Below are 14,528 nucleotides of genomic sequence, written 5' to 3'. Positions count from 1 at the left end.
CACTTTAACAAACTCTGGTTCCAGATGCTTAGCCAGTGATTTCCCCCAGTTCAGTGGTTTGACTTTCTTTAACTCTTGGCAGAAAACATACTGCTTAATATTATTTGTATTTAATTTAAATGATTTTAAAATTATAGTAAATTTAGTGCTATTAACATAGGTTGTCATTTCAAATTGAATTTTAATAGGTTTATTTTAAATAACCTTGTATTAATTTAAATTAATAAAATCCTATTTTTATTTTTAAATAAATTTTTATCCACCCCATGCCACAGTAGTAGTAGTCCTCAGAATTTGTTGTCCTGCTGGAGCAAAAGGTCTAATGTGCTACAGGCTGAGGAAAGGATACAGGTGCCCCATAGCTTTCCCAATTGTTGGATCTAAAGGACTGTTGAGAGCTGCTATTTGCCTCTGGTGAGGAGTTAGAAAGTGTACCCACTTTCCATTCATGACCAAGGGTCTCCGCACCAGAGGTGCTCCATCAGAAGCTCTCTCCAGACAAGTAAAAAGGCGCACAGAGCAGATAGCTGGTGGTCTATGGACAATTCATGGTTCTGAGCTGGGTCAGAGTGAAAGATGGAATCAACTCAACACATCAAGCCCTTCTGCAGAGGTGATGACAGTGCAGAGCATTTATTTTATAGGTAGCTGACAAGGGTCTCAAAGTATCTGCAATGAAAATTCAAGGGTGTCTTGTTATCCTGACAATGCTTCTGTGAAGGCCATGAATCCTCTGAAGGAGGCAGGAACCAGCTCAGCTTGAAATGGTTTTCTGGAGTGGGGGACATGAGGCTTTTTCCATTCTCTTCAAACATGAGAGGTAAACAGGTGCAAGCTGACGTCTTTTAAGGGAATGCCAGTGCTTTGAATGCTTGAAATACAATTCTTAAACCTACTCTTACCACCTTCAGTATAAGGCCTGTGTCAATAAGTCCTTGGTGAAAAAACATTAGTTTTATAAGTAAATAAAGGCTAAAACAAAAGGCTGAGGAAAACACTCTCCCAAAAAAGCAGTTAATTCAGCATAGTACCTGGGTCTTTGAGGTGATTGCTTGCATGGATCCAGAGTATGCACTAATACATGCCTGCAGTGTTCATGTGGCATATCACAGACACCCAACGGTATAGGTAACTTATTCTGCAAGAAATCTAGCAGTTTTGAATGTAAGATCTGATTTTTCAGAGGTATTGAGGTGCCCGTAACTCCTGCTGAAGTGAGTTTAGCACTGCAGAAAAATCAAGCCATTATTGTTCTTCATACATAGATTGTATAATTGCAGGTCTGTAAGAGTAAAGAATGTTCTGGGAGAATATCATGTCTCTCCTCTTAAAGTCAGCATCTGGCATTGCAAATGTGTAATTTTGCCCCTTATTTTCAGTAAATTGAGCTGTGTAACAACATAATTGGATTTCTACATCTCTAGAGAGCACAGTGCTGAGTTTGGCCATTGCTACAAAAGTGCCTGTCCTGGGGCTGTAGTGATGAAGTCAAATTATGATTTAAGTGTGTCATTCTGAGTGTCATTTAAGTGCTGCAACCCTAAGCTGTTCCTTTTGGCAGCTGCTTCTCCTGCTCTTCAGGTTTAAGGAGATAGCACTTTAAATATGCCTCTTTGCTTCTGCAAAAGGATTAGTAATGAAATGGCACTAACAGTACAAGTATTTTGAACATGGTAATCCAAATACAAAGTCGCTTGAGGTTGTTCTTAGTCCTGATCTTTTGCACGGGACATAATTTAAAAAAAAAAAGAGTGGAATGAAACATTTCATTGTCCTTTTGTCTTGTAGAGCTTATCTCACTGTGAACTGATCACAGATGATGGGATTCTGCATCTGAGCAACAGTACCTGTGGTCATGAAAGGCTCCAGGTCCTAGAGTTAGACAATTGTCTTCTTATCACCGATGTGACCCTGGAGCACCTAGAGAACTGCCACAGTTTGGAGAGAATTGAGTTATATGACTGTCAGCAAGTCACGCGAGCAGGAATCAAAAGAATAAGAGTATGTGTCTTGTGTTTTTTAAAGATTCAGCTTTGGGAAAGACCGTCATTTGTGCAATCAAGGGAGACGTATTGGATACACTTACAGTAGCTTAACAGATAGCCCAAAGCAAGGGAAGGTAGGATGAAAACTAAGGATGTTGGTTAACGTACTTTAGAAGACCCCCAACTTTAGGCATCAGAACTACCCCTGGGTATATGATCAAAAATCACCACCCAGTGCCTGATCCCATTTATAATCCAAGCTACAGTTGGTATCAGAATAATTGTCCATGCTGATCTTTTCTCCCACTGATGTGGATTCCAGCTGGAGCTCTTTGTTTAGTTCCTAATGTTTGTTTCCCATTCCCTCAGGGTTTTTTAAAGTGTGGGTTGTGTTTTTGTAGGACTGTAGAATTCTTTAAATTCTACCAACCATGCATCCTCATTACAATGCAGATATAATAAAGTATAGGACACTTGGGTAGTAGGGGCAGTTAGGCCTGTGGATCTACCTAGTAACAGCAGACCTAACATCCCCTGCCCCTTGCAGGATCAGTCTCCCCTCCTCTATGTAACTCCCTGTGTTTTAAGCACAGAACTTTTCTGCTGAGCACGTGGCAGCATTTAGGGCATAGTACTGATCCACGGACACAGTAATGCTGTGCTAGTTCACTTTCAAATTAATCACTTTGCACTGATGAAGTCTGCCTCTCTCCCTTGCAGGAACTGCTGAAGGTACCACCACTCCCTTCCCTGCTGATTTCAGGGCTGAGGCAAGCATGGTTGTACGGGAGATGTATAATTAAGTCTTGCTTCTGTTTCTTCACTGGCAAGAAATCCACCCTCTAGTGATTAACAGCAGAATGAAAGTTAGCCAGCCCACATCAGCAGTGTAAATACCAGTTCAACAGAAAGGAGTCAGTCACTGAGATTTAAGGTGGTAGCTTTTGGATGAGTGAATGGCCAGGTTCTAGATTATTACATTGCTCTCCTATGCTTAAATATTACTCCTATGCCATAACGTTTCCAGTTTTGCTGGACATAAGCACTGGGACTTGGCATTTAGGTAATGCAGGTTAAGCCATGGCTTGCCTGGATGCCCTATATATAGATAATATGAGCAGGAAGAAAAGCTTTGACAGTAGTGTGATGTCAGCAATAGTTTGGTTTTGCTTTTCATACTTCTGGGTTACATTTTTCATTTGAATTTTCATCTACAGGCTCATTTACCTGATGTGAAAGTTCATGCCTACTTTGCTCCAGTCACCCCTCCTCCTTCTGTAGGAGGTAGTCGACAGCGACTCTGCAGGTGCTGCATTATTCTTTGACAGTAGGAGCATCAGCAGAGGAAGAAAGATTCCTTTAATTATGGAAACAAAATCAGACTGCAAGTGGCTTGCAGAGTGTCAGTTTCTTAACTGCCATAGGAGTGATGTCACAGTCATCCAATTTTGTGCTGGTACTGACTCAAGAAAGGTGTTTTTGCAGGTAAAAAGTCTTAATGTTACATGTGGATGTGGAGTAACTGATGCTTTTTTTGTTTTTTTGATTACATCTACTCCATCATCCCTGCTGTTGATATGACAATCATAGTACCATTTGCTAATGTGGACTGGGGTATTTCAGAGTTGTAGATGCTCAGTGACAGCCCCAACACTATAAGCCTCACTAAACCTGAATATTAGTTCCTATTTGTAAGCATTCTTTAGTGTAAAAAAAAATTCAGGGTCTCTTAAGCATGTGAGTCCAAACTGCTGTTGTACAATACACATAACCAATTACATCATCAGGTTTAAGGACGAATCAGCTTTAGCAGAAGTTGACCAAAAAAGGGAAAGTAATAATGAAAAATCGCTTCCTATTTTGCTACAGCTTTATTTAATTTCTACAAAAACTCCCAACATGTTACGAGGTAGTACACCTCTAGAAAACTATTTAATTTGAACTTTGTTATATACAAAAGAGCACTCCTCACATTGTTGAATGGTCTGTATAGAATATTTCTCTAAAGCGACTTAAGTGTTACCAAGTAGGTTAGGATAAGAAAGGTATGGCAGTTTGTGCCCTGTACACAAAAGGTCTTTTTATATGCTCTAGCTGAGTAGGTAGAGCTGTTTACTCTAGTGGCTGAAAGAATATCTATGTATGGTACTTATATTTCCCTCATTGTCATGGTATTTAATATATTTAGCCTAAACAGAAGCTCTGGGGGGGTATTACTGCCCTTTTTTTTTTTTTTTTTTTTTTTTTAAACAGTTTACTTAATTTGCCTAGGTCAGATCCTAAATCTGTGAGACAGAGCAAGGAATTGAATGCTGGGCTCCTGCATCTTCGGCCAGTACCCTAACCAATGAGCTGAGTGGTTATCAACCACGGGTTCCAGACTATTCAGATTTCCAAAGGGGTCTGCAAATGAAAAAAGGTTGAAAACCCCTGGGCTAAATAATTTAACATAGTTGACATGGTTGAGACCCTGAACAAGCAGTGGTTTCTGTTCCTTTAAAAACTGAAGCCAAACTTTTCAGAAACTGAGCATTCAACATGACAATTACATTAATACCTTTAATTTTTTTTTTTAATATGGGAGGGTGACATCCTGGCCTTATTGACATCAGTAGGGACAGAATTTCAGCTGTAGATTTAAGCCTTCTACAAAGGAGAGTGAAATCTGAATGTAAAACCACAAGTCTAAGGGGGAGCTACATTTTTATATTAAGCCACCTAAATAAATGGTTGGTGTGCACAGCCTCTGTATACTCACTTACCCAGGCTCAACAGTAACCCTTTAAAGGAAAATATCTTGGGCTTAAAAAAAGACTGGTCAACTGATATAGTGTTTAAATTCTGAAAATGATGTAATGTCATTTGACAAAAGCTCTAATAAGCCACACATATTGGAAATATTGCCTTACCATTATGGGGAATGTCTAAGTTGTTGGCAAAACATAACTGGATTCAGATGGCAGTGTACACATTTACACTGCACCCTTAAAACTCTTAATCTGGAATGTTTAGAACTACATGTTTTAAAAAGTTAATGTGAAAATGTAAGGCAGCTTTTTACAGCTGCAGATCTGCAAACTTAAGCTGCTAAAAATCTATATGAATATGGTATAAAGACTTAGTATTAAACTTTGGTGGTTCAGCTTTGTAGCAACAGCAAAAATTCCTGGATTAATTTTCATATTATGAATACACTTCTATTGCCAAGATTCCCACTTAGAAATTTGGATTTATACAATTTTCTTAGCAGAACATTGGGGGGAAGACCAAAATTAAATGTGAACTCAGTGCAACTTGTCAGAATGAGTAGTTGTGTGTTGCCTTAGGTTTGGCTCATTTTTATGGATCTTATTGTGAGGTTTTTATGGCATTAAAGTTGTACAAAAACCAAAATTTAACATATGCTTACACTAAGAAAAATGATATAGGAAACAAATAAACAATCAGCTAATATTGACTTGAACTTCTGTTTCACTGATTTCAAAAATTAAGGAGCACTGCAAGCCATTAATATTTCACTTAAAAAAAAGTATGGTTTTTGTCAAGCTGAAATTGAGTTTTTTCAATTTGTTTTCTAAAATATTGCTGGGGGAGCTGACTTATCTGCTCTGAAATGCATTACTCCTACTAACAATGTTAATTCTATTTTAGCAGAAAAATAAGCACATTTACAAAATTATTGAAAAACATTTATTATACTTAAATTGAAATGTGTACATCTTAAAACAAAAGCAATTTGCTGGTGCCATAATTTAATTCCAATTTCAAGTGAGCTGGACAAACTACTATACAATTCCTTTAAAATTAGATAACTAGTTGGATACTTTCCAATCAAGGATTTTTCCACTTTTATAAAAAACATTTGGAATTTGAAAATGGTGCTGAGGTGAAATGACAATTGTCAGTTCAATAAACTATTAAGACCAAACCAATACTGAAAGATGAACAATTTATAGGCAGAAGAAACTCGAACTTAAGTCTACAAAATGCTATTTGATCAGGGTAGAAAAACAGGAAAGAAATATATTTAAGTTTGCAGAATTGCTAGAGCTTTAGAAAGGCTTTCTTGGTAAGCACTTAACCCAGCTAAAGAAGGAATTAAATAATATCAAAATAGTATTTTGCATGCTGTAGTAGTTTGTTCTCTATAAATGATTTTGCACTTAGCACTACAGCAGGGGTCAGCAATGTTTGGCACGCGGCTCACCAGGGTAAGCACCCTGGCAGGCCCGGCCAGTTTATTTACCTGCTGACGCAGCAGGTTCGGCCGATCGTGGCCCCCACTGGCTGCGTGCGGTTCGCCGTCCCAGGCCAATGGGGGCGGCGAGAAGCAGCGTGGGCGAGCGATGTGCTGGCTGCGGCTTCCCGCCGCCCCCATTGGCCCGGGACGGCGAACCACAGCCAGTGGGGGCCGTGATCAGCCGAATCTGCCGCCTCAGCAGGTAAATAAACTGGGCCGGCCCGTCAGGGTACTTACCCTGGCGAGCCGCGTGCCGACCCCTACACTACAGCATTCAAAATTTTCAAATTGATTTAAAGGGAGGGGGGATACTGTGAGTTAAAGGGGGTTTTTCTGCCTTTGAAAAATCTTCCCCAGAGTAACTAATTAATAAACTCATAAGTGGACATTAATATTAAATGTTTGAATTGCAGTGCCATACATTTGACAATTTCAAGGAAAAACTCAATTTTGAAAAGCACATTGCTTATTTCAAAGATAAGTATTAGGTCATATGGAAGAGGCACTGTAAAAAAAATTTACAGAATCAATCTGAGAATAAAGAAATCACAGAAAAGGTCAAGATACCTGCCCATAAAGAGTGATTATAGAAAGACATACCTGCTACTAAAGAGATTAAGTGGTGTATATTTAGTGTTTCTTGAGCAATGTAATTGACAAATTTCCTTGTTTGCACAATTCTGTCTCTCTTCCCCCCCCCCCCCCCCAAAAAAAAAAACACTTCAGGAAAACCCTCATTATTACTGGCAGTTTTTTGCTTTTTAAAATGGTGGGGTTAAAAACAAACAAACAAACAAAACCCTGCAGCAGTGCTTCTTAGAGAAACTGGAAACTAAAAATTAAGGATGCATAGGCAATTCTTTTCCATTAAATTTGTTAAAAGCAAAACAATTACTTTGTACCCCACAGGATTTATGTTAATCCTTTCAATAAGGTACTGTCGATAATGCAGTTTGCTGCATGCATATATTGCATCTGGCTAGGACTTATTAAAATCCTATTCTGGCATTTACATTTCTTACGTACACTCTTATACACAATTTACACAAGGAAGCTGTTTTGACAGCTTTACTCTCAAAAGACCCAAACAACCTGATCACTATCATCTTAACTACTCGTCTCCACACAGATTACTATGTGCTCTGCTAACAAAAAATAAAATCAGCATAAGGTACAAGCAAGTAATAGACAAACTGGCACAGAAAGGTAAATGCCCCAGAATAAGTTTACATTCATCTCCAAACTGGACACAGTATAATAGGAAAGCAATACTGCTTCTAGAAACTGTATCTACTGGCCATAATTTGCCTTATTTCAATAAAGGGCAAGCACCTTTGCTTATATTGTCTTCCATGCCTGTACATAGGCTGTCATGGCATTATACCTCTTATGAGGACACTTAGCTATGGCAGTGATAAGAAAGTTCACCTATCAAACAGCTCATTAGAAAGGTCTCGTGTTTTCAATATGAAACATTTTATATGGTGAAGTCCAATCCTAAGAGTTTTTGGATGTTCTTCATCGTCATTAAGCATGACTTCATTCTGCATTGGAATATCAGTCCAGTATATATACACACACCTCTCTCAATGCCATCACTTCAGAATTATATGGAAACCTTCACCATTTTCAGCTGCAGAAAAGAAAAAAGGACAGGTTTATATGAAAGAATGGCATCCCTTTACCCAAGACCCCAGCCACTGAAGATAGAACAATCTAAAATTCATGTAAGTTCTTGAAGCTCATATTGAAAAGCAAAACTTTTTACTACTAATTTGATGCTGTGTTATCATATGACTACCTGACCTTTTTTGGAATAAAAACAGCGAACTTTCCCAGCATAACACATTCTGCACCACTTTCCAACAACACTGACTCGCTAATAAATTAAGCTCAAATTATCTTGAATGTAATTTTAAATATCTAGGCACTTGCTTTGCTACTTTTATTTCTAGAACTTCCTTGTTCCCATTTCAATTCATGCAGTCCCTCCTACTTTCCTGTTTTTGATCTCTTTCATCAGTTCTGACACAGAACCAAAGGGTCCCCTGCAACTCCAGTTGCTGAAGCTTTTTTTTAGTGCTTTATCCTTAAATCTCATCTGCTCTATAATGCTGTGCTTCACAAAACTGATGAACAATACAATCCGCATGAAACGATTTGGGGTTATTTTAAATTGTCACGTTTTTTCAAGTAAATTCAGTAGATTGTATAGTGTTATTCTTTGGTGGTCTATAGCAACATTAGCAAATGGATTAGTTATCCTAGAATAAAGCAGGTAAATCAGCAAAACAAGTGTGTGAATATATAGAATAGGAAAGCCATCTGCCCTGTAGCCCAGAACATCAGGATGCAGATAAAGCAGTGGGCCTTTTGAAACAACTGCAGTAAATAGCTGCTGAAGCCAAACTGAACTTCTAAAAAATATTTTTCAAAACAATTTTTATATCTTTAGAAAAAGTGCAGATTCACTAGGAGTAGAAATTAGTGACTATTTACAGAAACTCAACACCACAAAAATTTTGGGGAAAAGCTGGATTTATGGTAGATGCCTGCTACTATTTTTTATTTTTAGCCATAAGATCTAAATGTAACAAAGATTTGATTAATGACAAGCCAAAGACACAAATCTCCTGGTATGAGGTTAAGAGACCCCCTCCAAATAAAATTTAACATGAGAACGGCCATACTGGGTCAGACCAAGGGTCCATCCTGTCTGCCGACAGTGGCCAATGCCAAGTGCCCCAGAGGGAGTGAACCTAACAGGCAATGCTAGGGATACCATTCCTTACCCATCCTGGCTAATAGCCATTAATGGACTTAACTAGATAAATTAATGAAGGTTCTCTTTTAAACCCTGTTATAGTCCTAGCCTTCACTCCTCAGGCAAGGAGTTCCACAGGTTGACTGTGTGCAGAGTATATAATACTCTTACTATATACACAAAGTGTTATATAGTAAGAGTGATGAATCCAAGGCATTTGGATTTGTTATGTATTGGCTGTAAGGCATTGTCTATCGTGCGCAAATATGGAAGGAATACGAGCTAGAAAACACATCTGAGGGATGTAAGCAGCAACCCAGGAAGTGTGAGGAGACTAGGTTAAAAGCTAGGATTAGTGATGAAGCAAGCTGGAAAGCAGGAAGAAGTACGCATGTAATGCCAGCCTGAGCATATGCAGCCACTAAATGATTTTTTTGTTTTGTTTTATTCAAATGTAAATTGGAACAGCCAGCTAGCATAGTGTATACACCAAGATCGCAAGAGGGATTCGTGCCAACCTAAAATAATGCTCTATCTGTTGGCTCTCTAACCTTTGGAAATTTGTCCTGCATCAAGCTAAACACAAATTCTTTCTAAAAAGTTAAATTTTATAGAAGGCTGCAACCTTCAATTTTTATCACCCACTGTAGTATATTTCTCTTTGAAACTTTAATTCATCCCTATATTACTTAAAAGTACTATTGGAGTATCTCGAACACTAGTGAGCACTGATACAAACAGTGCTATAGAATCACACTTAAATCCTGTGAACTGTTAGTTTTAAACTGCCATTTTGGGGATAGATGTGGATCAGGTTACTTCACTCAAATTTGCAAGGCAGCTGTCCTGGCATGGATTTATATCTAACAAGTAACAATCTCTAGCTAAAGGTTTATCTAAAAGAAAAAGCATTAGACCTTTCACATTATAAAATCTCTTAATTTGGGGTTGAAAGCAATAGTTTCCACCTCTTTCCCTCAAGTTACTTTAGTTGGCTGCACTGTTACTTGTTTGTAGAAGCAACACTGCTGGCATGTCTAGGTGCAAAACTCTGCTTCTTAGTTAAAAATCTAGACACTACTTAGGCCAGTTATCTTTATTATTACAAAAAATAATATACCTTTTATTGTGGTGACTAAGAAGCAACTCTCATCTTGAAAGTTCTGAACCATCTAGAAAGAAAAAGGAGATATTAAAATCCCAACTTCGTACCATCTAGGAAGCCAGCAAGCCAGTTAAGCAATTTGAATGCCAAAGTGATCCATAAATATTTCTAAATGGGCACTCTATGCAACTATTTTCATAATATTTTTCTCAGTACATGTAGTTATATACAAAATATACTAGTACAATGTACTAGATTTCCCCAAAAGGAGCTACTAAAATGTCAATATATAAGTACAAGCATAATTTATTGATACTTCATTTACAACATCATTACTTAAAGGGCTCCAGAATTATGTGGCTAGAATCTTTGTCTGCATAAACTGCTTAAGTAATTCGCAGCTAACAATGGTATTTAAACCTTGCTACTTACATACTATGTTTCTTCAATATTTATCTAATCAAGAAAACAAATTGCATCTCATAATTAACTGCCTACATAGTAAATCGCATTCCCATAATCTTTCAATTTCTAAATTACTAATTGTGAGGAAGAGATAAATTAAACAAACCAAAGTGTAAGTTAACTCAGATGGTTTGTTTACTGTTGCAAGGTAAAGCCTTCATAGTATTACAATTGATGTACATGTATCATGAAAATATTAATGTTCAATTATTATATACTACTGGGAGCTTCTCTCAGATCCCTTGTGCCCTAGTCATTACTATACTGCCAGTAATGAACTTTGTACTACGATAACCACTCTCACCAGAATCTGGTTAAGCCACATTCTACTCTGAGTTTTATGGAATGTCTTTTTGACCTTTGGGAGTGAAGAAAGGAGAACCTTAATCTAATGTATTTATTTAAAATGGCTTTGGTTCCAGTCACACTGTTGCTGTGGAAAAACACAAGTTCTAACTATTAGAAGACATTAAGTATATGCTACATACTATGCAAGAGAAAAAAGCAGTGCTGCTCAGAGAAAACTGCCTAAAGAAAGTGTGGATACAAACGTGATTTAAAATAAACCACAACTCTTAACTTAAAACTTACCAACTTTAATTTGTAAACTTGTCAGTTTTGAAATCACAATTTATTTAAAAAAGCAAATGAAACAATAGAAATGTTTTTAAACAAAAAAAATTTGCTACCTGATCACTAACGAGGATGTGGATACCAGTAGGACCCTGTCTGTAAACCTGATTAATCTGATGCAAAGGAATATTAAACACCAAAGCAAGCTTGCGAGTGACTTCTGAGGCTGCCATTTCTTCTAAGTAGATTGCATGATAAACTATAAGAAAAAAAAGCTTTTTACTTTGAATAAGAATTATACTGTCATTGATAACTATTTAGATGAAAACACATCCCTGTAGGGTTGTAAAATTTACATTCCCCCACTTAAAGTCCCCCATTTTTGTTTGTTTGTTTTAGACTGTCCTTGGTCTGCAATACCTTCTTAGAAACTTGAATACCTTTTTCTACAGTGTTGTCCTTTATTTGGCAAACAGTGATTCTTCCCATTCTCTATTTCATTCATGTGCATAAACGACCATGACTTTTCCTTCAATCTGATTTCTCATCAGAATGATCAATTTTCAGCACAGTTCTATGAATAGAGCTAGTTTGCATTTGTTTTGATACTGAAACAACCTTCAAAGCATCCGTAGGACAGATTTTACAGTATCATGTATAAAATTACCTTTTAAAAACTGGTTTTAGTTCTGCTACAAAAATGACTGGAAAACTTTTAATCCACGACATTATCTATCATATTCTATTTTTAAGGCAGATAATATATTTGGCCTGAGCTACTAGACTATAATCACTTTGCTTCATGAGTTTTCTTGCAAAGAAAGCTCTCTACAGAGTCCACCCAGATGATTTCCGCCTTAATCTCTCCCTTCCATTTTATATAACTTGATACGATAGTAAACGTGAGACTGTACAGCAAAATAAAACATGGTCAAAGTTTCTTCTTTTCCAAACAGCAGCATGGCTGTGGGCAGCTTAATGCTTGGGTTTGAATTTTACAGATTTACACAACTGTGGGTTCCCAGAGATGAAAATTAAAAAGCTTTATACCAATATCGCTTTAACAACTGTGATCAATATTTGGTCAGGATTTGTTGTACATGTTGCTGGGAATGCTCTAATAAATGAAAAGAGGCAGAAGTGTCTAGCAGTTACATATTTGCATATGCCCCTCCCTCTCCTTTCACAGCAATTTTGAACCTTGGATGTGTTAGCCATTATCAAATTTAATGAGAAACTACACTTATCCAAGAGGAAGTTCTAGCTTATTTAACATAGGACATACAATAGAACCTCAGTTACAAACACCTCGGGAATGGAAGTTGTTTGTAACTTTGAACAAAACGTTGTGGTTGTTCTTTCAAAAGTTTACAACTGAACAGTGACTTAATACATCTTTGAAACTTTAATATGCAGAAAAAAATGCTGTTCTCCCTTTGTTTTTTTTAGTAATTTACATTTAACTGTACTGTACTGTATTTTCTGCTTGGGGGAAAGGGGGGGGGGGGAAGAGCTCTGCTGGGTGTCTCTGCTGCTGCCTTATTGCGTACTTCTGGTTCCAAATGAGGTGTGTGGTTGATTGGGTAGTTCGTAACTCTGAGGTTCTACTGTACTCCATACAGATACTCCCTCTCTGCCCCAGTTTCCTGGCTGGAAAGCATTTAAGTGCTGGTATACGATCCTCAGTCATTCCCCAGGAAATCTGATGGGAGGGCGAGTCTCCACTCCCTCCAGAAAGTATCAGGGGGTAGCCGTGTTAGTCTGTATCTACAAAAACAACAAGGAGTCTCGTGGCACCTTAAAGACTAACAGATTTATTTGGGCATAAGCTTTCGTGGGTAAAAACCTCACTTCTTCTTTCTCCCTCCAGAAAGTTGACATAAGTGAAAGAGCAAGATAAGTTTAGCTTCAAGTAGTTCCAATGGCTCTAATAATAGGAGCAATGTGGATTTACTTGTTCTTTAATGTGATTGCTCTGTAATGTACTCAGTTACGTCCTCAGCAGTGGTGGAAATAGAGCCGTTCCCTGCCAAACACACACTAGTAAGATCATATCCTTTAATACACTCCTCAGCTATTTTTCCTTATCCAAACCACACTAGTTTCATTTCAAGTATATAAAGTCCTATCAGTAAAAAGTAATTGAAATGGATATGAACATAAGTTCCTTCAATTACAGTTGTACATTCACCTAAAGTGAATTTCTTGGCAGACCACCACGGATCACGTGAATGCTCATTAACTACATTATCCATGCAACAAAAACAAAACCTTAGATTTTTTTCAAGCCACTTAAAAGCCTACTTTTTATTAAATTTTCTGTTCTTGAAGGTGATATATGTTCCACCATAGAAGCACATATACCACTTCTGGCTTAAAAGTCTTAGGAGTGCACTCATCTCTGCAATGCTAAAACTGCTGTGTCACCTTTAATCCACTTTCCTCTGCATATTCACTTTCTGGATACAATTTTATTGATGCTATGCTATGTGTAAAGCCACAATTCTAGCAGTTTATAAATTAGTCTAAACTATTATATTTTATTGAAAATCTATTCTCAGCTCCTCTTTTTCCTCCTCACGTGTTTATTTCAAACCTTTCATTGCTTAGTAAGTCATAAAAAGAGCACTGTATGATCATACCATATATTGCACCATTGCTGTTATCACCATTGGTTGCATCTTGCTGCCTTTCCAGTTGTATGCTCCTCAATGGCTCCTGGCAGACATAGATTGTTAAACGGGGCCTAACAGACCTGCAATTTACAAAGGATACATATAATTTTAAAAATAAACACACTTGCCCAAAAACGGTATGAATGATTTAGATCAATCTTATTTCAGTTGCCTTGCATTAACAATATACTTAAAATTTTGCTGCTTTACAAGCTATTTAAAAAAAAAAAAAAAAAAAAAAAAAAAACACACACACCTCATACAAATTATCACCAGTGGCTTAATCTAATGATCTAGTCTCAGAACCATTGAGATGGTCTGCCAGATGCTGGTAAAATTTAAATTTAAAAATTAATTCAACAATTTTAAAATCACTGACACAAGACTTGCTTACAATGGAATCCTGGAACACAGCTACTGAATAGCAATAATTACATCTCTTATAAAGACAGTATGTTACTAAATATGTATTATCAGTTTCATTTGTAATTAGAATTCTGTATTTATTATTTAGCAGCCATGACCTCAAAAAATTTAGGTTCTTTATAGCTCACCTAAATGAGAAGTTTTGTCTCTTGGCAACAAACCCATCCGTCTTCAAGAAATCAGTACTGCCCAACTGCATTGCTACCAGTCTTACAGTCTACCTTTGAACTCATCAGTGCCTGCATCATATCTGTAGCCTGCCCTGAAGGTGTACACAAAACAGTCTTCTTTTGAG

The 14,528-nt window shown here is 37.3% G+C and overlaps 2 protein-coding genes across 3 annotated transcripts in view; one reads left to right on the top strand and one right to left on the bottom strand.

Annotated features, from left to right (window-relative positions):
• Positions 1–3,406, top strand: part of FBXL2 (F-box and leucine rich repeat protein 2) — a 132,995-nt gene extending 129,589 nt beyond the window's left edge. The window contains exons 14-15 of the mRNA XM_065398813.1: positions 1,789–2,001; positions 3,203–3,406. Of these exons, the coding sequence (XP_065254885.1) occupies positions 1,789–2,001; positions 3,203–3,310 (321 nt within the window). The 3' untranslated portion in view covers positions 3,311–3,406. The remainder of the gene's footprint in view (positions 1–1,788; positions 2,002–3,202) is intronic.
• Positions 3,407–7,786: 4,380 nt separating this feature from the next.
• The window catches only part of UBP1 (upstream binding protein 1), a 48,914-nt gene continuing 42,172 nt past the window's right edge, over positions 7,787–14,528 (bottom strand). For both annotated transcript variants that reach the window (XM_065398589.1, XM_065398590.1), the window contains 4 exons: positions 13,775–13,887; positions 11,249–11,391; positions 10,110–10,161; positions 7,787–7,858 (listed from right to left, as the gene is read on the bottom strand). In XM_065398589.1, coding sequence (XP_065254661.1) covers positions 7,821–7,858; positions 10,110–10,161; positions 11,249–11,391; positions 13,775–13,887 — 346 coding nt within the window. In that variant the 3' untranslated portion in view covers positions 7,787–7,820. The remainder of the gene's footprint in view (positions 7,859–10,109; positions 10,162–11,248; positions 11,392–13,774; positions 13,888–14,528) is intronic.

This window comes from Emys orbicularis, chromosome 2 (genome assembly GCF_028017835.1).
Source record: "Emys orbicularis isolate rEmyOrb1 chromosome 2, rEmyOrb1.hap1, whole genome shotgun sequence".
Classification (NCBI taxonomy): domain Eukaryota; kingdom Metazoa; phylum Chordata; order Testudines; family Emydidae; genus Emys; species Emys orbicularis.
This window is presented reverse-complemented; position numbering and strand designations above follow the sequence as displayed.